At 46.5% G+C, this 22,603-nt stretch overlaps 7 protein-coding genes across 7 annotated transcripts; 1 reads left to right on the top strand and 6 right to left on the bottom strand.

The window, feature by feature from the left end:
- Positions 1–2,136: 2,136 nt before the first annotated feature.
- N7443_003388 (OSTA/TMEM184 family protein) lies at positions 2,137–3,568 on the bottom strand (the record flags this gene model as incomplete). The annotated part of the gene is made up of 6 exons (XM_056883444.1): positions 2,137–2,523; positions 2,578–2,727; positions 2,789–2,914; positions 2,976–3,273; positions 3,326–3,476; positions 3,526–3,568. 6 exons carry the CDS (start codon positions 3,566–3,568, stop codon positions 2,137–2,139), a joined length of 1,155 nt encoding a protein of 384 aa, XP_056745285.1.
- A 1,941-nt stretch (positions 3,569–5,509) lies between these two features.
- On the bottom strand, positions 5,510–6,547 carry N7443_003387 (uncharacterized protein; the record flags this gene model as incomplete). Its single annotated transcript, XM_056883443.1, has 5 exons — positions 5,510–5,782; positions 5,953–6,009; positions 6,062–6,259; positions 6,313–6,453; positions 6,509–6,547. 5 exons carry the CDS (start codon positions 6,545–6,547, stop codon positions 5,510–5,512), a joined length of 708 nt encoding a protein of 235 aa, XP_056745284.1.
- A 765-nt stretch (positions 6,548–7,312) lies between these two features.
- On the top strand, positions 7,313–8,422 carry N7443_003386 (uncharacterized protein; the record flags this gene model as incomplete). The annotated part of the gene is made up of 5 exons (XM_056883442.1): positions 7,313–7,343; positions 7,405–7,725; positions 7,782–7,889; positions 7,955–8,178; positions 8,210–8,422. 5 exons carry the CDS (start codon positions 7,313–7,315, stop codon positions 8,420–8,422), a joined length of 897 nt encoding a protein of 298 aa, XP_056745283.1.
- Positions 8,423–10,113: 1,691 nt separating this feature from the next.
- On the bottom strand, positions 10,114–11,927 carry cpdS (uncharacterized protein; the record flags this gene model as incomplete). Its single annotated transcript, XM_056883441.1, has 5 exons — positions 10,114–10,214; positions 10,294–11,028; positions 11,076–11,496; positions 11,546–11,691; positions 11,768–11,927. The coding sequence occupies 5 exons, from the start codon at positions 11,925–11,927 to the stop codon at positions 10,114–10,116; spliced, it is 1,563 nt and encodes a 520-aa protein (XP_056745282.1).
- A 3,611-nt stretch (positions 11,928–15,538) lies between these two features.
- On the bottom strand, positions 15,539–16,784 carry N7443_003384 (putative integral membrane protein; the record flags this gene model as incomplete). Its single annotated transcript, XM_056883440.1, has 3 exons — positions 15,539–15,924; positions 15,978–16,042; positions 16,099–16,784. The coding sequence occupies 3 exons, from the start codon at positions 16,782–16,784 to the stop codon at positions 15,539–15,541; spliced, it is 1,137 nt and encodes a 378-aa protein (XP_056745281.1).
- A 1,350-nt stretch (positions 16,785–18,134) lies between these two features.
- Positions 18,135–19,440, bottom strand: N7443_003383 (intradiol ring-cleavage dioxygenase; the record flags this gene model as incomplete). The annotated part of the gene is made up of 3 exons (XM_056883439.1): positions 18,135–18,735; positions 18,800–19,124; positions 19,185–19,440. 3 exons carry the CDS (start codon positions 19,438–19,440, stop codon positions 18,135–18,137), a joined length of 1,182 nt encoding a protein of 393 aa, XP_056745280.1.
- A 1,220-nt stretch (positions 19,441–20,660) lies between these two features.
- On the bottom strand, positions 20,661–22,561 carry N7443_003382 (Oxalate decarboxylase OxdC; the record flags this gene model as incomplete). The annotated part of the gene is made up of 5 exons (XM_056883438.1): positions 20,661–21,585; positions 21,638–22,099; positions 22,149–22,202; positions 22,254–22,370; positions 22,431–22,561. 5 exons carry the CDS (start codon positions 22,559–22,561, stop codon positions 20,661–20,663), a joined length of 1,689 nt encoding a protein of 562 aa, XP_056745279.1.
- Between the last annotated feature and the right edge of the window lie 42 nt (positions 22,562–22,603).

Genomic DNA, 22,603 nt, shown 5'->3' with positions numbered 1-22,603 from the left:
TCATACGAACCTCAGCTACCGTCGATCCTTCAAGGGGCCTGCATGAGATCTGTTTGTAGCAAGTAAGCATTGTTATAGTTTACAATACACAGACTGCTCGGTACATACATTTTGTACCTTTGCACCCGTAGGCTCTAAAATAGTCCAGAAGCTCATAGTGCAGATTCTCCAACTCAAGCGGTCCCTTGGTTACTGCCTTCGTCCGCATGTCGTCTTGTCTTGGCAAGAACCACCGAATACATGTAGAAGGCCACTTCGATTGGCAGTGTATCACATCACTGTTGCAGTGACCCTAAATATATTCGGGCCCATTACCGGGGGAGGGGGTACTGCGCTTAGAAAAGTCTTGGCAAGGGGGAGGGTACTGAGTAAACACGATTCCCCCCCCCCCCTAAGTAGGTCAAATCTTGAGATAATTTGATCGGAACTTTTATAATGTTTATGAAAATTATTCAAACTATCTTTCTGTAGTATTAGATAGTATAGTTTTGGAGGTAGATTTTTTGATAGGGGATGCTAAGGTATATAGAAGCAGGTAGTCTGTCTGTACCTGTTGGAATTGGACCAATGCTACCTATGGTGAAGGTATCCTCTTATTCAACAATAAGAGGAGTTGTCAAACAAAGAAAGTTTTTAAGCTTACTCCTATTTTATTTGATCAACGCTGAGATGCTTCCATCCTCAGTTCGAACCCTGGGAACAAGCTTCTTGATGTGCATTCATTATGCCAACAGGTTTGCTTTAGTCAAGGTCAGTTTATTGCCCACCGGACTTTTCATTTTTTAATATTAAAACTGTCAATTTTCAAGGCACTCCCAAGTATGATGCTAGAAGACGCACTTCAGCCGAAAGGAACCTTCTGGTTTTTCTTTGCTGTTGCCTCGATAGGATTGGCGTGGGGATTATTTTGGCTCCCGGAAACCTCTCAAAAGAGCTTGGAGGAAACAAGCGAGGCCTTCACTCGAGTAGACCTAGCTGCGACCTGACCATCCAACAGGCGAAACGAATAAATGAATGCGAATTAACGCGAATATAGGGCATATTCATATTCGCACTCCGCGAATATGAATAAATGAATCTTGTTGAATATTCCGGTAGTTGATATCAGACGACAGGGGCTGGGAACACATGTATATAATGCAGTCCGCCCGCCAGTATCACAATCAACAATACGAATATGACGCATCACTACAGTATTCAACAACTGGTGGAAAATTTTTGCAAATACGAATGCGAATAACGAATTTTCGTTATAGTGAATACTGAGGTCCATGGTACTTAACACCTACAGTACTCCACGAACCTGGCGCAGCCACCTATACTCTTCGATTGGTTCTCCAGCCCCAACATCAAAACATACTAGTCTATATTAGGAGCTTTGCCGGAGTGCCCGTGTCAGTTGGACGTGTATTACTTCTTATGTAGATAACATAGTACAAGGAGACGGTACGGCTTCCATTCTCTAAACCGACTGAGTAATTGTCTACTGTCTCTACAGTCGGAAAGTTATTAAGAGCTCGGCAAATCTAGTGGGCTCCTCAAAGGCTGGCATATGACTCGACTTCTCAAGCACAGCCCATTTGACCCGTGATATGGACTTGAACCAAGGGCCCATGATCACTTCCATTATTCTTGTCGTATCGACCTGTTAGGAGCAGTGCTGGCACTTCGATATTCCCTGCCGTCTTGATGGTATCATAGTCATACATGAAGCCCAACTGTCGGATAAGGGAGATACATTTCCTGCAGTTCGTCATCCACATTCTCGTGCTATTTTCCCGTGATGCACCGGTGCCGGTGAGTGCCGCAGGCCACGGTTCGAGTATGCAGAAATAATTTTTTATGAAACGATGACCTGCCTCTCGATATACTGGGTTGTCATAATCCTCGTCCGCATCCATCTGTATGATAGTATCGTCAACGGGTAGCCGGTGGTGATGCACCTTCGGTTAAAATTTGACAACGATAGGGTCAACTTCTGTGCTGCTGCCTTAGTAACCTCGTAATTTATAATATCTAGCTCTCTACCTATTAAAGAGATATCTATAAATGCAACGATGTGTCCTAGGCCATCATCCCAGTCTCAACCCATATCAAATTCAAAAAAAGTCCTGAACATATCAAAGAATTGCCACGTTATGCAACCAGTGGTGATTCCCCAGACTCGCCGCTAGGCTCATGTTTTGAGAGATCATAGCTAGGGTCCGCTGTCCGCTTCTTTCTGCCAGAAAATAGCCAGCGAAGGCCACGCGCATTTGCTTTGACAAGATCCCATGGATTCATCGCATCAAACAGTGCTTTCACTCCCAACCGTCCACCGTGATAGGGGTGAGCGTCATGATCAATCGCACTGTCTTGTAAAATCATATATGGACACCAAGGGAATCCCCAGAAGTGCAAAATTGCAAACAATCCCATTTCAATGGAGATGAGCAGATATGGTAAAGCATTGTTCCAGTCCTGGAGCACGACTTTAGCGGAAGACTTAATCACCCCAGAAGAGGTCAGGAAGTCAATGACAGTCTATTGCAGAGTTAGTTACTGAGAGTTCCAGGATGATTCTTCGACGAAATTTACCGATTGCCAGAATGAAAGGAAGATAACTAGTTTTATACAGAGTATCTTGAGGAAAGGCCGGTGCTGCGCAATATCGATCTTAATTTGAATATAGAACTGAATCAAACAGTACATCGCAATAGTAACCGCGACGGATTCGATGATCAGGATCTATATATAGTTTAGTCAACCATATATTAGCCATTTGGGGCCAGGAAGATGGACGACCTACCCAAACATGGGCGAATGCAGGGTTATCCGAGTTTTCGCAGTAGAGGTTCTTGGACTCTGCGGCAACCGCAATGATCGTCAATATTAGGCGTATGAAGCAATATTGGAAAACGCCAATCCATATGACCTTTTTCACGTCAGCTTTCGAACTCGAATGATTGCATTTTAAAGACGCGGAAAAAACCCACATTGAACCAGGTGAGTCCACTTCGTGGCTTTCTCCAAGGGCCCTTCTGACGGCCAGTGCATTTCTGCAGCCAGGGAATGGGCCAAACCCAGTTCACGGGCTCAACATGGCGGAAAAACTCCTTCTGGTCGTGGAGCTCGGGTGCAACATATGAGCAAAGCAGAGTAAAGAAAGATGCGATCGCAAACGGTTCATAACAGTAGCCAATAAGCTCGAAGTACACGGACCACTTATAAAAGTAAATGCAAAGAAAAGATGTGAGAGAATAAATGGGTATCATGAACAGAATGCGGATGATACTGCGAGAGATAAGTTAGATCAATCACGATGTTTTGAGGCTACACCACGTACTATCTCTGTTCGAATGGCCTGCTGTAGTGTTTAGCATGGCCGAAGATAATTATTCCTGCTAGAACAGAAGATATGACTAAAAAGATGGCCGAGAGAATGACACAAAGGGTGTGGAAGGTTATTCCACCTTCCCAAAGATCGATTTCATTAACTTCAAAGTGGTCAGTACTAACATTGAGAGCATGTTTGTATTGCCTTACTGGTTTCGTGCTCTTCTGTCGAATTACACGCCGGCCAAGTCATTTTGATAGATTCAAGGGCCCTTCGTGATAAACTCACGCCGCTCGGCCCCTGAGATCCCATTTTTTTTAACAAAAAGCGGTGGCCACTGACGCACGGAAAGGCCAGGTTTTAGGCAACGATCATCATCCTTGCTAGCCCAATGGACCTGCCGATCATGCCAATCATGATCATAGAAATGCTTGTTTCTTGCGTCGCTGTGGGTCGCCGCGTAATTCATTAGTCAGCCGGATTCACTTGGTTTGTTGTTCTCCTCCTAATGGATAATGCCAGGCATGGTTGTGCCCGCCCGCTTTGGCTGCCGCTTATCAAGGGGGCTGGGTGGCCATGGCACAATCGATCTTTCAACACTCCACTCCGGTTTTCCTTACTCTGTGCATCTTCAAATCCCTCGATAATTGGGATGCTCTACTTTTATCCGCATGTTTTCCTCTGCCAAGTTCATTTCATCCTAATAAAACGTATGAAATGTTTACTGTCACAATATGTTAGAAACATGGCCACCTGAACTATCTTCAAACAAGTCACTGATGGTTCTGCATCGTACGTATCCAGCCCTGAAAGTTCCAATCTAGAGCGCAGAGCTCTAATTAATTGGACCTTCTTATGACATAGGTTCTTCAAAGTACAAGAAATGACCAAGCCAAAGCCAGACAGATAGAGGTAAAGCAACCAAACATACCACAGCCTGTTCCACAACTTGACCGTCACATCAAGTCTTGAGGCCAATGTAGAAATCTCCGTCGTCGGGCATGAGGAAAATATCTTTAGGTTGTAAAAAGCTCCGCAGGTACAAAATGTAAAAGTGCAAATAGCTCTCTGATAAGCTCAGCCCATAGGCTCGATTGAAAGATACTCTCTTGAAGAGCGGACAATAGCTTAGCCATTCAATCTCCTTAATTCAAACTAAGGCTTGAAGGATCTTGATGCAAGATATTTGGGATGTCATATAGACCCACTCCGGCCAATGATATAAGCTCGGCTAACCTGTTTCGTGCCAAATCTGAGGCTATCCACCACTCAGATCGAGAGCTTACGCACTTGTACATACATAGTAGGATACCCCTATCTTTTTACCGAGGATATTGTATGTACTGTCAGTTTATTATTTTCTCCTTCAGCCAATCAATCTTTTGATTATATTTTAGGAGTCATCTTTCTATCTCCCTCTACATTTCAGGGTTGAAATAGTTCATTCGAACCCCGATTTGCTTTTAACGAGTCCAAAATTGGGCAGAGACTTAGATTAAAAATTTGGCCAGCATGTTGGGTTTAAAACAAGAAACCAGCAAGGTACTTCAGACGACTTACACTGCAGTTCCCTCGTATGCCTATGATTCGGGCCCAACTTAAAAAATAAGTTCAAATACAAACAGGGCGATTCTAGTGATTTGAATGAATACTTAAATATTGAAAAGGGGATGGCTCGATGGCTGTCTGACAATACAGACTGGACAACAGCAACCAACGAACAACACACACACAACCTGCACGTAGTAGAGGTCGTCCTAGGGGAGGTCGCAAGTGTCCTTGGTGAGGCCGTGAGGTCGTACGTGCAATCCTGGACGCAGCAATCCTAAATGAGGCCGTACGGTTTTTCCCGACTGAGCCCGTATGGAATGTACTTAATATAGCATGTTGAATGAAAGAATGTAGTGACAACTGGAATGAATTGGGTAGATGCTTCCTCTCTCTATCCTCATGTAGAAGCTGCTGCTTACACCTAAGGTATTCGTGACACCTCAGGCCGCAACTGTATTCATTATGTCATGCGTTCCACCACTACAATATGAAAAAATAATGATCCTTAGTAGATAGAATCTTTATACCTACTTTTCTTAAATTTTGACACTGTCTGTTCATTGAATATCATTGTCTTCTCGTTCGTGTACCGTGAACCTATAACATTCTGCCCAAACAGCATCCTCAAAACTAGTCATCCAGTCAAGTTGTCTCGTTACCCTGAGTCCTAAACCCGAACGGATCCCATACACCATCTACCATCGCAACGGTTCTTTTTGTTGCCTCGTCTAGGTCTTCCTTGGGCAGGTTCAGAATATCGTTCGCCATTGTCATGGTAGCCGCGAAATCTGCGTTTCTGTTGGAAGGAAGGAAGACACCGCCATATATCAACTTAACAAAGCCTCTGAAATTGTCCTGTGCCAATTCTTCCTTGCTGTCTGTTATCCTCTTCTTTAAGGGTTCGTATGAAATTTTCTAGTCAGAGTCATTTGTACCCAAGACACGATGCAAACTATCAAGCATGTCTCGCTGAGAGACCCGGAAGCTGTAGATTCGGAGCTCTGAGTTGACGAAGTCAGAGATCAATGGGCTGACTCCGGATTGTGGAAGGCTGAGGAACTCGGCAAAGTCGCGGCCACACTAACCCCAAGTGTTGACTGTGACAGTTCGTTGACCTTCGTCGAAAAGGGAACCTTCCGATCCTTGATCGTGAATCCAAACCATTGCTCCCCGTTAGCAAGGCTTCATTCATACCAGAACCCACACGGAAGTGTGACGCAAGGTGATACACCATTTTTTTGTATCATTAATCCGATTCAAGACTGCTTTTCCATAGAGATCGTCGCTTTCCGGATTCACTGGGTAACCATGAGCATTTGGCATGATGTACGAAACACCAGCCTTTCCAGCAGCAGTGGTAATCCGTTTATGAAGGTTTTGGGAGCATGAACCCTGAGGGTGATAGCTAGGAACTGCTGGCCTCTCAAGGCGCTAACAATTGATACCTCATTCTCATAGTTGGCTTGAACAGCGTGAATCGCGTCGGAGAGCTTACCCTTGCTATCTTCGCGAATTAGGGCAGTAACCTGGTGTTTGCCAGTTTGCAAGAGTGCTTTAGCAAACGCGCTGCCAATACGACCAGTGGCCTAAATTCTGTCAGTGTCATCCTCTGTTTCAATGATTGGGTTTTTCAATACTAACCCCGATGGTCGCGACCTTCTCGATATAATTGGTAATCATCTGTGAAAAGGATTTTCAATGAAAGAAGAATTTGAAAAACCGGATATTAACTTGATCTACCAAATACGTCTACATCAGGGGGGTTTATATACTGGTTACAGCAGAAAAGTTTCCGAGAGTTGTCAGTCAATAACCGCTCGATTGGCAGTCTTAACGATCGGAATTAAAATCCAGAATGCAATGTATGTTCACCTCGATCTTCAGTTTGGCACTAATCTCTGCTCGTGTTCCTGGCTATGCCCGTTAACTCCGCCCTTAACTTCGAATCACTTAACGAAAGGAAGAAGTCTAATTTATTATTCGTCGAGGTCATTGATTCGGCAAGACTTTAATCCAGTGACCTCCTAGTCATCGAGAATATCTAGTTGGAGAAGAATGATGTGCGAGTCGTGATTCATGTGAAATCAGTAGGTAGCCTTTTGTAGGCTCTGAATTGGAACGGCTTTCAATTTCTCGTATGAGGCTCTTCGGTCTTTTGGTACGTACTTCCAAAGTTTCCGCAACTGCTTTTTTTTTCGATCAAGAAAGGATCTTACATAGCCAATCATGACGTCAATTAGCATGGTACGGGCCCCTGGGCATGGGCACACCGGGTCCTAGCTGGCCGGGGCCCCTCGCTTTGTAAGCTCAAAGAGGGGCAGTTAAACGGCGGTATGTTCTCTTTTACAAGCACAGTCTGGGGAACTTACTCAAAAGATTCAATTCAACATACAGTAAAATCACGATCTCAAAATCGATTGATTGAAACGCTGCCAGAAATTGCTGATGGCAACTTCAAAATTTGTCATCGCCACAGGTACTTCTTCGGGCCTGGTAAGACTCCACGTCATTGGCAAATAATTCAAAATTCTGACAAGAGAGCAAGGGGTTTGAAACCATAAAGCAACTACTTCAACAACAAGTACCTTACCACTTCATTCTTGGAGTTCGCGACACGAAGAGCACAAAGGCTGCCTACAATGACCTCAAGTTCGACAGTTTGAAGCACACAATCTGCATACTGCCGCTCGATCTATCTCACCTGAAGAGTGTACAGCACTTTGCACAGCAAGCGTTGTCCCAACTTGCTAGCAACAAATTGGACTACCTATTTCTAAACGCCGGCATGCTCGATGATGCCAGCGGTCTGGGACCGAATGGATCTGAATGGTGTGAAGGATATGTCGTCAACCATCTAGGTGAGTACATATCAAAGGCTTTGCCTTCAAATCGAAGCATTCTAAGTATATGTCAGCCCAGCACTATCTGGTCCATCTCCTCCGCGATACCCTGGCCGATTCAAAATCTCGCCTTGTCATCGTTTCTTCGGGCGCGATACGCGGTTTGAGAGGACAGGACCCAGGTAAGGTCACTGCCGAGAAAGCACTTAATATACTCTTTCAAAATTCTCTAATTATCCTTCTTCAGCTACACTGGATGTGGACTTGAAAGCCAACTCCGGTGCAGGTTTTAGAGTAGTTTACAGTGCCTCGAAATTTGTTCAATTATTGGGCACACACTATTGGCGACGTGCGCTTCCTTGGTGCCAGGTCATTGCCGTTTCACCTGGACTCATTCCCAACACAAAGCTTGCCCAGACTATGAGCCTTTCTATGGACATGCCTGACGCTAAAACCATTCCAGAAGGTGCGGTTATTTCGAACATTTTGAAATTAAATTCAGATACAAGGCTCACATTCAACAGGTGCCCAGAACTTACTCCGCGCGTTCACCATCACTGATATCCCAGCTGACCCGGAGCAAATTTTCCTGACCAGTTGGGGTGAGTGGTGGCCAAAGGATGTCTATGCAATCAGTCTGGATACAGCTCTACAGGATAAGTGGTGCTTGAGCAAAGCGGATATTGAGAGCTCCAATGGTTTCAATGGGCAATGAGCCAATGAATGGAAAGGCTCAAAGCAGAGCAAGACGAGCATTCTCTAATAAAATCACAAAGTTTGACAGGATGTTATATCCTTCTTGTCACTTCCTGCGTAGACCGATATCAGGCCCGTCGAACGTCACGAAATTGACGATACTGGAGTGATACCACGAAAATCTTAACTTGGGGTTTAGAGCTCTTCAGTAGGCAATCTGGAATGTGCATTTTGGCAGCGCTTTACGGAATAAGCCTATATAGACCTTCTTGTTCTTGATACAGCTTTTTTGTAATGGGACAATATCGGGCGTTACACCAAGATACGAATTCCGATTAAATTCACATCCTCGAAAGTCGGATTGGAGAGGGATGCGTCTTCGATTGGCCTATAATAGATGATAGATGATGGATAATGGGTCTATTTCAACGTTCCACGCTGATTTATTCTTGATGTAATAGTCTCGCAGATCGGGGTAAGGGGGGTAATCAATACCAGGGCCTTTTGGATCGTCATCAGTATCGCATAGGATGAAGTCTCTTCGGAACCCAAACCAATTGCATAGAAAATTTTGCCAATATAAATAGCGACGGTAGTTTTGGAACAATTTTCTGTCCTTGGATTTGTTCCTATCGTGGACTTGACAAAGTATTCGCCAGCCTCGAGCTATGGTTCATGCATACCCGTGATCTCATCTGGCGATAAGATAGACATGTCATCGTTGACTTCTAATGTCGAGTTATTAGCTTCGTACCAAGATGGGATAGGAATTCTAATGTCGAAGGCCTGCTCCTCGAGCACCTTGTAGGTAATAATGGCGCCAAGTGGGTAATTTATATCACATTATATGCTGATAGGGGCCCCTGCAACTGCTGTGCTCAAGGAAGAGGGGCTCAGAGATACATGGGCTAGTCCATTCTTGCCGACGCGGACTCAGCTATTTGAAACGAACTTGGAACATCCTTAAGGCGCCAAAATTTACACCGTGAAGATATGAGTAATTCTCATCATCGGCATAAGGTTGCGACAATGTTGGGTATGTTTCTTCGGTATACCACTCGTACCACTTGTACTATTTTTGTGAATAGGAAACTCCAAAATGTCCTAAAGAAAAGAATCCTGATCAGAAAGATTTTTTTCGAGAACCCACTGGCCTGTCACTATTAGATCATAGATTCTAATTTGACCCCAACGGCAAACAATGCCCTCAGCACAATTTGTAAAGCCTTGATTGTTATTATTATGTATGGAGTTGGTGAGATTCGTAGACTTGCGAAGACCTTTCGCGACAGGGTCCTCCCAGGTCGTAATTACTTCTGCAAATTGAGTCAGTTCTATTGGAAACGGTACGCGAGCCCAGATATTGTCTTCGTTTTTTGTTTCGGGTCCAATCCATCCATCCGGGATTGAATATCAAGCACAGTACTCGCGAACTTAAGCACCTGTATAGCGGCGGACACCCTGACAGTTGGGAGCCGTATATGCTCTACTAGAGGAGGAGAAGCGGAGTGGGAGGCAATCGCTCGCTAGCTTTAGAATCGATAGGATAGGGAAGGCCAAAATAAACTAAGATGGCTATGACTATGCGATGTGCGTAAAAATAAACCTCACTTTATGGAAACCTGAGCAATTTCGGTTGCTGAACATCTCCTCTTTGAACTTCAAAAGCTTCATATCATCAGGAAAGCGGCAGTTTTGCCCTTCTAGGGCCTACTTGGTAGTGAAAGGCCCCTTCTCTTGGAGACTTTTAATTCGACCCAATAGGAATTCGAGCTGTCGATATGCAGCACCAGGAACATATTGAGGAATTTCTTGAAAATAAAATAGTCAGACTCAGATATCATGTTGTGGAAGAGAAAGAAAGACGAGGAGTGAGCAGCAAACACGTACCGTGCCCAGAGCCGTAAACAGTACTAAATGTTAAACCACGCTCTGTATGAGCTGTTCCGAGGATGCCAGCTCCGGCATCGGCTGTGAAGGGGGTTTTTTCAATTCCATTGGCGATCTCATTCAAGGTGTTGGTATATGGAACAAAGAGTGGCTCAATAGGTGGTGTTTGAAATCCTTGAACCCCATTCCAGGTCATGTTTTGGATGGTGGCCAAAGATCCGTTCATGAATAGCAAGTAATCATACCAGCCATGGCCAATCAAGACATTATTTGTTCGCTCAATGACACTCGGGAGTGGACCAAGGGCACTCGGGATCGAACCGTCTCCGTCTGGAAAAATGTTACTTTCACCACAGACTGCGTAATTAGTCGATGGTACATGCAATGCTTTCTGTACCGCCGATTGATTGAAATAGTTATTAGGACCTCCAGCTAAAGAAGGAAATCCCATTTCATCCCACAAGAAAGGGCAGAAGTCTGTCAGGTGATACATATTGAAGCATGGGTTGATGTAGGTCGCGGCCCTAACAATCTGGTCCCACACGTCGCAGTCCTTCTTAGTTTCGTCTGGTGCAATAGGAAAGCTCTTTGGAGGGGGGAATCTTAGCGCTTCATTTAAGAATTTGTTGTATCCACATTCCTCGGCGCGATTGTTGATATGTTCCATGAAGGTCTCATTCAATGAAAACACATTGGAAAAATGATTCAAAGCCGGAACCGCCGGGGCTATCAAGACTAAAGCGTTAGGGGCATACAGTATGGTGTGTGGAGATAGAACTGACCATAGATCATCACATTATCTTCGTTGATTGATGGGTCATTGATCTGAATCCCTTTCAAGTTAAAGAAGGTCGTGTCTTTGCGGTCTAACATCCCAGAAGCCAGATACGGAATATATTGGCCTGCGTAGCTTTCTCCGGTAATATAGACTGTGTACCCCTGCATGCTGAATGTTTGAATGAATCTCTTCCAGAAATCATTGAACTGATTGGAGACATCAGTCTCATTCTGGACGGTCGGAGGGCCAGGCGAGAAGCCAGTCCCAGCTGGCTGATCGATATATACAACATTTGTCAGATTCGTCCATGAGTAAGGGTTTCGAACGGGTGCATATGTGCCAGACTGCCAGAGAAAGGGGCCATTCTCTTGTAAAAGACCGTCGAGTGAGCTACACCCCGGTCCTCCATTCAGCCATATTGTGATCTGTGGGATGAATCAGCCATTGTTTAATTGCATTTATCACTTTTCATACCTCCTTGCTGGCCTGTGGATTACTAGAGGGGAAAAACCAGAAAAACAAGCTCGAATTTCCGTGAGGTGTGTTGGAGAGAAGCCCAGAATAGCTCTCACCAATATCGAATGGAACTTGCGGAAAGTCTTTTCCGTCGACAAGGAACTCTACATGGATGTCAGCCAGTCAATATCAATGTTGAAGAGATCAAAATAATTTAGGTTAACATTTAGGTTCACTCACGTTCCGTCTTTTTGTTCAAATATTGGTAGCTGGTCTGGACATGTTGAGTATCTCTTTTGGGAAAAACTTTTGCCGCTTGTTGCTTCAAGGCTTTTCGGTGGGGGCTCTCTAGGGCCGCGACCGTGGCAATAAGAAGAGTGAATGAAGCCCAGAGATACATTGCAAGAAACCGGGAATGCCTTGAAAGCCACAAAACCGGGTAATTCCTATGAACCGTCACTGGACGAGAAACCCATTATTTATCTACCTTCTTCGTCTACCTCGGGGCAACGCAAGAAGTCGGAGGCCCGACGCAAGTGCGGTCACCCTTGGTGAGTAATCAAGCCCCTCGAGCCATCTCGTAGATCACTGCGGTACGGTCGGCAGTCAATTGGTTGGTTGCAAGCGGGGTATGTCGGATTGCCTAGAGGCATTGTGACGTTACCAAGTGCAATTGCAGTGGCGCCTTTAGAGGACCGCTTTTATTCACCGTGCATACCGCCTACTATTCTTGGTGGATCAAAGACGTTTCCAGCCACAGCGCCTAGGAGAGTGCATAACATGATATATAAATACGATTTTGCGGTGCAATAGAGTATAATCTTGGTATAGTATGTTCGCCAACTGGTTGTCCTACTAGGAAGTAGTGGATGGTAAGTATGCTTGGACCTGCCAAAAAAAACGGCAGAATCGAAGGGTGGGGACTCTAGCGTTGCTACTGTAGGAAGGTGATATAACATTAAATGACGCAATGGATTTAAGTCGATCCTTCGTGATGTTGAAAAGTCACCTACCGACGAATTCTTTGTCGCTGAGGCGAGTCCTTGTCGCTGGGAAGACCTTCAACTTGATCCGATCTGCAAATATAATGATCCATCAAGCTGGTACCCCATCATCCTTTCGAAGATGAGCGTCGGCTATCAACGGTTTGATAATCCTACTTATTTTCTCGTATTATTATGCACTTTCCGTGAGATGTAGAGGAGCACCGGGATCGTAGATTTAATTTTGCAATGATCTTGCAGTGCGCGGATCACTCTGGCTTCGCGTGTCAAGGCTGCGCCTCTGCATTCATCCCTCTTCCAAGCACTCGCCCTGTTTGCACATGTGTATTTGCGTTAACGCCATTTGGCTTCTACACAAATTATTCTAGTCCCGGTGCATTATAGCTAAGCTCGGCGCGTTATAGCTAAGCTTGTACCTAGGTACGTGACTGCGAGGCTGACTTCTTGGGGGTTCCTTGGAAATGTGGGGCGACGTCTTAGCTCGGGGTCAAGTTCCGCAGACCCCGAATACTTGTTCGTGACCAAAAACATACTTTGAAGGTCCACACAGAGCTTATGCTGTGTTTCTGCCTTTTGATGGTTACGTCTAGAGTATGCCCCGTGACCTAGAATGTATTAAATGGCTCATCCCCTTTTCAAGTAGAATCCAGGCCAAAGTAATCTTCACACATGTTTGCGGCACTCGCATGTAAAGTTCCGAATCCGCTTCTTTAATTACTCTTATCGACAGCATCATGTGTTGAGTCACCCCGGCATAGACCCACTCAATATCCTCTTTTTGAAAGGTTTCTGTGATTTTTCCCAAAAAAAAAACCCCTGACAATGCGGCTTGCCCTGGTGAGTAGTCAGCTGGTCACCGTTTCCTTTCGTTGGAGGTATGCACTTGAGCCTGCAAATTGTCAGTGTTCTTGTTTAGTCGAGACATCACAAGGGAGCAACGTTTTGGTCATAACATGCACTGTCTCCACGAGCTAAGCCAGTCTATTATTACCGGTATCATAGTTACGCGTCGAGGAGTGAAGATTTGTGAAGTGCCGTATTAAAGACTAACCTGTCGGCCACGGCCGCTCCCATGATATCTGTTTATCACAGGCGTTGAGAAATGGAATTGACTAATTCCATCCCAACAAATATCACGGATTGCCTTCCGCCGGGCGTGCGTCGGGGTACCAACCCTCAAACGCAGGACGGTGTTACATTAGACGGCCCAGAAGCCGACTGTTCAATAGTGAAAGCTTTCCACGCTCAAGTCTCAAACCCCTGCCCCGGGCGCTACTCAGCGCCATACTGAAATCTGAAGAGCTAGGTGAGACGTAATAGTTAAACGTCTCACTCCCTGCTCGGTCTGCTCAATTAGTGAACTCCCCCGCGCAGGGGCCTCGAAATAGCTCCTATATCCAGATACCACCCGTCTGTGACAAGATGTGGCGCTCGATTAAATCCCTGCTCGACAAAGCCCTCAGAGATGAGCATATATGCCGGGTAACCTTAGTAGATGCTGATACGATGGGCATGATGGAATTTTCAGACTATTTTATTAAACAGTCGGTCACTTATCCATGGATATCTATCTCTCTTCACATTGCTTAAATTATTGTTGAGTGTTTCTTGAAGAGATGGAAAATAACATCATCCATTCAGTCTCTAAGGAAGCTATTCAAAAGACGAAAGAAAACGATAAAGCCCATTTTCTTGATACCAAGAAATATATATCGCAGACTCTGATGTGAAAGGAAACACAGATGAATCGTCCATTTAATATTCTGGAGAGATCGAAATCACCAGTAGCGACAATGAAGTCATCAACACAACCGATGAGATTGTTACTCACATAATTACAGTTGAGGACGATTCTACTATGAGTCCGTGGACTTCTCGTTTAGTTTTCTCCGGCATGAAGGCTGCGCTGAAGTCCTTTGAAATCACAGACGCTAATTCTATCGTACTAGGCACTGGTCTGTCGATTTTTGGCGGTGTATTCTAGAAAATATTTTACTTTGACCTCCAGACGATCTACGTCTCTTGGGTCTTTTGACTGTAATCGCATATCTTAGGTGAGTGTATGGCTTATGGAATTGTCAGGAAGTGTAGAAAAAGGGCGTTTCCTGAATCCCGATCCATTCAATATGAAAGAACACGCCGCTGTTGCGCTTCTTGGCTTTGGCCACCGAGGCTTTGGTTGCACAGCAGCTGTTCTATGACGGCTATCTAAGCCACGCTGCTGGTGTGCTTATTAATCTCTCTTCGCAATTGAAAGGCTACAGTATAGGCCTTCTGCGCGATGTTAATGTTCGCCCCACGAAGATGCTGTGGCCCGCGTTAATGCCTATCTGTAGTTGCTGGAGTCTCTGCACAGGGATAAGAAAGAGTCGCAGGCCTGCTTGAAAATTCTCTGCGTCATCTTTACTATCTTATCCTTCTGGGCCATATTCCCTGAGGTAGTCTTTTCTTTTGGGTTGTCTTCCGGTGTCAAATTATTAGAACGTCGTCTGCAGTACATTTTTCCGGTGTTGGAAGACATCTCAATATTTTGTCTTGCCAACAAAAATAATTTGGTCGTTACAAATCTCTTTGGTGGGGCCTCTAAAAATGAAGGCTTGGGATTCTGTGTGTACATGGAGGTCCATATGCGGAGTTCCTTTTTTCGGCTCGGAAATTATATAGGGACATCAATCTCGAGGCTGATTCTAAGTATCTTTATGCTTTGATTGGAACTACATCGCCTCTCTAGGTATTCCTGTGTAGTATCCACTTTACGCATCAACGAACATCTTTATTGTATGACCGCAATATCTTTGTTAAAGCACGGACTCCGCTGACCAGCGGCCCCGCAACAGAGTTATATCAGCTGCATTATTTCATTATTCCTTAAGTGCTCTATAGTATTGTTAGAACATCAGGCATCAGGCACCCTTAAGACTAGGGAGGGAGAGCATCAAGCAACATCTTCAGATATCATGATCATTAAGTGGTACATTATTTATACAATTATTATTAAAATATCGGATCATTCATCGTGCACAGACACACGAACAGACCGTTCAACCTTCCACCCGGTACTATTAATGTTATTCGGGTTGAGATCCTCCTCGCTGCTGCTGGTCGGGTTCGGCCGCTGACTTCCCATGATGGTAGTAGTCACCCCGTGATAGTCATCCACCTCACTGCCAGTCCAAAGCTGGTGTACATCTTCTCGATCTTCGTGCTTCGATCGCAAGGAACGGTGGAGCCCGGGCGCCACTTTGCTGGATAGGGGAAAGGATCTGGGGGTGCGAGAGCCGGAGGGATTATCACGAAGGAATCGAATTAAAGGTCGGAGAGTCGTGAGAGACCCAGCTGTGATGCCTAGTCCTGCTTCAATGTTCGACCAGATCGAGATTTGGTAGGTATTGTCTACAGTGTTGTCAGTGCAAATGTCACCATCAGTTGCAAACGAGATCCCATACACAAAAGTTCCAAGTCCTTGTAGTTGTGGACAAAGGGAATACGGATGATAACTGCTGCACTCGCGCTGCGAAGATTGATCAGCACATATCAGAGGATACAGGACGAAACGAAGGTTTTTACATGCAACCAATTCCCAAAATCCCGACAATGGCAACCTTAGTGCGCTGGTTCATGCGCAAGTTCCAAATCAACGCCACGGGCAGAACACCAATGGTCAGATCTGTAAGTGCTGCACCGACACTGTACAAGTATGCGATGCCGATGAGTAGGTTCTTGTCGATACAAGTACCCGTCTCCGACTCCCGGTTCCAGAAATAGTTGACTGGTTGACATTGAAATATAGTGAAGAAGAAAAAGATCAGGCCGACCACCACCGACAAAGACATGGCACCGAAGATGATCCAGGCGTGAATGCGATCAATGGTAATTCGAAGTAAGGTGATGCAGACGGAGATCTTGGCGACGACGCAAGTGATCACGTAGAAAATCTGGCCCAACCACCAGCAAAGCAAGGCCTTGTGGAAGTTCTGAGGCTCTGCCTCAAAGTAAAGAAGTTTTCGGCCCATACCGTATTTTGATCCTGTGATCCCGCAAATAGCGAAGACAAGGTTAAAGGCCATCGCAATAAGCATCGTGGTATCATCCCACCCAAAGGCTTTGACAACACGAGTTCGAACGAAGCATCGTAGACCAACGCTGATCAAGGAGATGACGAGAAACACAACGGTGACCACAAGAATAGCTTGGCTGCGACTATCGTCGCTCACGGCCGCCAAGATGGCCTCTTTGCGTCTATCGGCGTCCATTAAGGTATGAAGAGGGTCGTGATTCCATCCGCATGGGTTGTCGGATGGAAGCAGGTGACGAGAGGACCGAAAGTCGGGGGTGCCTCGTGATTTTGTTCCCTGAAAATCCCCACGCTACCACTGTCGGTAATGACGCCCGCAAAAGCCTTCAGGGGCTCTAGGCTCATTGGTGCCGAGTAGACAGAGACACTTCCCCTGCAGCAGGAATAACAGAATGTTTCGGTGCGGGTGGGGGGATTGATTCCTAGGGCCGAGTCTATTCATCGATCGACACGCGAGATGAACCACGCGGCAGTTTTAGAGGGGCACATTGAACCGTTTCTTCACACGGCCTTGGGATAGGTTGAACAGTTTGAATGGTTCGGGTGTGTCACTATATGGGACGGTCCCAGGGATCGGTTCCCGCTTCAGACTATTTTAACCCGTCCATCGCCGCGTCCAAGGAACGGGTGATCTGAGTAGACGATGGGCCCAGTAATTCCCGTACGGACTGCGTAGCCGCGATCGCTCTCCGCACAAAGAGCTGGTAATACCGAGGTGATTGGCAGTGGCGTTTGTCGACCCGGAAGTTCGCCGATTTCAGAAATCCAGTCTGTCTCCGAAGAGACCCGGCTGCATGGATCATAAGATGATGCTCTCGAACCTTGCTGTGAACTTTGACGGAAACCTTGACGTCCTAGACTAATGATTGAAGTGACGTGGTTGACAGTCGAGATGCATCTACATATACTGGAACATGAGATCAGAACCCTAATCATAACTGAACCTCGGGCGAAAGTTGGGAAAGCTGAACCTGTAATGACCGAAAAATGGTGAAACATCAGGGTTGGGCCCTAACACCGGATACCTTCCGTTTTAGGAAAATCTAGTGGAGGCCCGCATGACTAGCGTCGAGGGGAAAAGCATTCACCACAAATTTCAGATTCCGTAACATTATGTTACAGATGGCAGACCATAGAGTACGCTATTGAACGCCATTTCCGATCTTCTGAACATCAAAATGGGGAAACTGCTGTCCGTGCGCGTCTATCAAATGCAGTCCGTTCACGCGCGCGATAATCAGCTATGGAGCCGACTTGTAAATTCCGGCCTAGATGCCTTCGGCAGGTCATTGAATGGCGGCTATGACACTTCTGACAGGACAAATCCTTTGATCAACGATCCAAAGTTTAAAAGTATACTATTGTAATAATCTCGGTCTATCATGGCTGGAGAACTCTTGACCCTCCTTCCAACCCCTGTCTTTAAAATCCATCCGCCGTCTATCTAGGGCTATCCATGGCTCTCTCCATAGCCGGCAAAAAACCTTTACAACCATGGGTTGAGCTTGCGCCCCATTTAAGCCACACTTTAAGCGGAGGAACTAGCAGAAGCACTGGCCGAGGAGCTATCCGAGGGCATGGTGCTGTTGGTGCCACTAGGAGCGCTGCCCAACGCAGAGCTGTCAGAGTTTTCGTGTCCGCCATTAGCATCATGGTAGGCAGCGATGCTGTAATACGAGTTGTCGGTGTAATCGGTGGTGGCATTAATGCCGATCTGAATCCAAGCGAATAGACCGTCGTCGAGGTCTTCGCCAAGGTAGATATACTCCGGGAAGGGATCATAAGCACTGTCGGCTTGCTCAATGGACCACGTATCCTCGGCGTTGGTAGTGATGGCTTGTGTGTTAGTGTTATAAGGATAGGTATCTTCCACAGCAGAGCGGAGCACTTCGTTCCAGAACAGCTGGCCGATGTGAGCCACGCTGCCGGTGCCCACCTCGAGGGTCTTGTTCGGCAAAAGCTTTGCACCCAGATGAGTCAACAGGTGAGTGTGGGTGGCACGACCTTCATAGTGTCCTGGGAAAATCGTCTCGAACGTCGCGACTCCGTCTTTGTCCGTTGATTGAATGCCGCGTAGATACGTAGAGTCCCAGCCGCCAGCGGCGTAGTTGCCGGACTCGGAAATACCACTGTTGAGGTTAGTTTGATAGTTGCCACCACGGGTCTGATTCCCAGATTATGAAAGGTACGTACCTGTAAACACCGGTGGCATTTGCTTGCCAAATGTCGACCAGCGCACCGGGGACTGGCCGGCAGGTGTTGATGTCGATGTACTGGACTTCCAGGAAGGTGTCCACCCCATCCGAGTAGAGATCCTCCTTCACGTCCTGACGCATCACCTCACCCCAGACATAATAAGGCCCATCAGTCACGGTTGGGGTCAGGATGCAGCTAGTGTTGGCTGCAAACACCACTGACTCCGGTGTCGCAGGGCTATAGTTGAGGATATCCGTCTTGTTGTGGTTAACTGCCTCCCACTTTTCAAGGGCAGCCAAGTTTCGGGCCCATTTTTGGGAGGCTGCAGACTATGAGTGCTTTGTTTTTAATTGGGCGGGGGCCTTGGACGATGATCACTTACTTGTAGTGACACCACGTTTGTTTCGGAGCTGTTGGACAGTGCGAGAGCGCCGGGCAACGTTGCGCTTTGCCAGTTCCCGCGCGTGTAGACTATTCTCGCATCCTCCTAGGGAGCGTTTTGCTACAGCTGCCATCGCGTCGCGAGCATGAACCTCTCGCTTCACCATGTGCGGATCGTGCTTTTCGCCTGGGTGAGCCATGGCCGGGGCAGCCAAGCAGGCTGCTGCCACAGCAAGGAACTTTGAAAGCTGAACCATGATTGAAGGATAGTGTTATGCTAGAGAGTCGTAGAGTTGAGAAGTCCGGTGATCAGAAATTTCAAGAGAGCAGAGCCATTCGAGCGAACCGTTTATGTAGTTTTGCTCATCACGCTGCCGTCCCTAGACGCGTCATTCCGGAGACAGGCCGGCTCTCCAGACACTAGGCAGATGCTCGAGGCCCTCTCATTTCATCTTTTGGTCACTGCTGTCTCTTCTTCAGCCTTGAAACTCGCAATTGTTGAAGCCCACGGGTGCTTGGCGCCGCGTGTCGGGCTGTTTTTGACACAACTACCCGCGAGTGAGCCCCACGAGCTTACTGGGCTTGGCGGGGTGATCGACAAGGGGATGACGAATGGGCTGGCAGGAATTGGAAAGAATGGCTCTGCAGTTTTTAGCCAAAGCGGAGAGATTGCGTCTACCTTGTCCACTGGGGTCCATGAAGGCCGGTTCATACCTGGCAATTGGGTTCGGTTTGGGACCGCGTCACCAGCCATTTGGCCGCAGATAGAGTTCTTGGCAGGCACTGGAACCATTTCGTGCCTCCTCGGTCACCTCGCTCCGCTGAATAATTGAAACAACGTGGATAGTCATTCGAAAGCCTTATCGCAATGTCACAACACAGGTATAGTTGATTGGTTAACCGCGAGAGAATAGAGGAAAAAGGAAAAGGGGGGCGACTCAATCGCATTACCAAGATGGATTGCACCATCACCCGCAATTCTACTTTTCTTTAATTAACTTACACGGTATCAAATTATAATCCCGACCTCTCGGTTGGATCTATGTTCATCAGTAGCTCTCTGGCTACCTAGTCTACGTGGAGGACTCTAGATGTGGCTTAACCCTAATATGTGCAAGACTGCTTCAATTTGTCTTTTTTCTCCAGCTGATTTAAAGGCTATATAATGCTCTTGAGCAAAATTGATGAAGAGGGTAGCTGCACGAATTTTCATGCGCCAGCAAAGCGATTTCAACTGTGGCCCCTTGCAAGCCCGATAAGGTCATGGAATACGGTTATTTGATTCAAGTGGAAATCATCGTTTTCATTTGAATTACAACATAGAATGCAAACTTTTGGATCGGCCGTCTATTCCGTATGTTGTAGAACATTAGCTCAAAATGTATCTGTATCGGCAACTGGGTAGTGATCTTTCCAGACTCCGCGCATCGGATCCCTCAATCCGAGTTGGCTGGTAATGGACTTCGTGAGCTGAAGACTAGGTGTCGGTCTTGCCCGAATGCCCATCATGAGCTGTCTGAACAGGGTCCAAAAATATCGACTCACGCATAAATGGACTGCGCCGTCGGATATCGGGCCCCTTAAGAACTAATACCACTGGAACAACAGAAAGAGCGACACCGACGAACCCAAGCAGAGACCCAGCCCAACCGTAGCCCAATGTCTCGAAAAGCTCGTAAGAGGCTAGCGGTAGAAAAGCGCCAAATGTATTCCGACCTAGCGAAGCAGCAGAAAGCGCTGACGCCGCATATTTCTCATATGAGTCCGTCAAATAATTGACTACCGCCATGTAGATGGAGTAGATTCCAACCCCAGTGCAGCCAATTCCAAGAGTGGGAACAATCCAGTGAATGGACCCATTGCCGACGCTACCCCAACCGTACCAGAATAACCCAGCTGCGAAGAGTAGACTGCCAGGAATGGATGTGTAGAGACGGGCTTCGGGTATCGGTCGCCCTGGACTTTCACGATTCCGTTTTGACGATTGTTGATATAAGAAATCCTGAAGAGGGTTGACAACGGTACCAATTACAGCTCCGGCTGAGATAGCTAGTTGCACAAGGCCGGTTGTGAAAGTTCCCCAACCGTAGTTATTACTGAAGGTCTGAGACACGCTTGAGAAGAAAAGGAACAAGATGCCCCATGCAAAGCTTACCCAAAGGGTAAAGAAAATGACAACTGGCTCAGTCAAAAGCATTCGTGTAGGACGCTCGAAGGAAACTTGTAGAAGCCTCCATACGCTCGTCGTATCGAGCTCGGCCTCAGCATAGACAACACGGCCAGTTTCCTTCCGAATCTTTTGCGCTCGCTTTTTCAAAATGACATCTGCGCGGGTCTCTCGGAGAATGAACCAAAAGACAGGTATCAGAGCCGCGTTGTAGATGATCTGAATGTAAAAGATCCTGCCATCAGTTAATTCCTTCGCCTTGCCAATCTACAATAGAGAGAACTAACCATCTCCACGGGCTGCTTTTGTGGATTTCCTGGATAGCAGAACCGATAAAAGGCCCGAGAGCAATCCCCACCACACTAGTGAAGCCAAATAGCGACATTGGCAGACTTCTAGCTTTTTCACCAAGCCAAACATCACTGATGCTACCACCAACAATATTTATAGAAACTGAAGACGCACCGCCACCGAAAAAGCGAGTCACCACGAGCGTTGCAAAGTTCTGCGCGAATGCCGACGGAAACAAAGAGATAACGAGAATAAAATACGCAACAAAGTATCCCGGCATACGACCGGAAGATTCAGTTAGCGGCACGAATAGCAAAGGCCAAAACGCAGCGCCCATATTCCAACTCGTGGTTGCCCATGCTAGGTTGGGAAAAGGTACGTTTTGAACGTGGAAGCGCTGGGCCATGTATGTATTTCCAGCGCCATAAGAGCCTGCTGGAAGCCCGGTAAGAATAGAACTGTCGATTAATCAGCACTATGTTTTGGAGGACTGACACGATAACTAACATGAAGCACACAGTAAGTGTCAAAACCCATTTGTAGGTGTTGCTCCAATTGAATCTGTAATGATCAGTACGGCCAACTTCGTAGCTCCCTGAGCCCGTAACTTACGGGTTGTCAGGATCATCAGGGCCATCCCAGGTATGAATCTCCAGATCCTCTTTATCCCGCATTGGGTTGACACCTACTTTCCCAATATGAGTCTGTCGTTGAAAGAAAGACCGGCACCTGGCGTAGAGTTAGCAAGACAAGGTGATGGGGTGATCCACTGGCAAAAGCGACCCTTACCTCGACAAGAAAGAGTCATTGAACTGGTTGTGATGCAGAGTGGAAACTGTGGAGGATCGGTGTATAGCTTCACTCGCGGGCTCCACATCTGGCTGACTCTGGGGTATCTCATCTATATATTTGTCTTCCATGATTGCAATTTAGCACGACGCGTGAAAGCGCCCATCACCGGG

This window comes from Penicillium atrosanguineum (assembly GCF_028827265.1).
Source record: "Penicillium atrosanguineum strain IBT 20685 chromosome Unknown utg000002l_segment0_segment0, whole genome shotgun sequence".
In the NCBI taxonomy this organism is placed as follows: Eukaryota; Fungi; Ascomycota; class Eurotiomycetes; order Eurotiales; family Aspergillaceae; genus Penicillium; species Penicillium atrosanguineum.
Note: the sequence above shows the minus strand (reverse complement) of the source record. Positions and strands in the feature narration are given on the sequence as shown.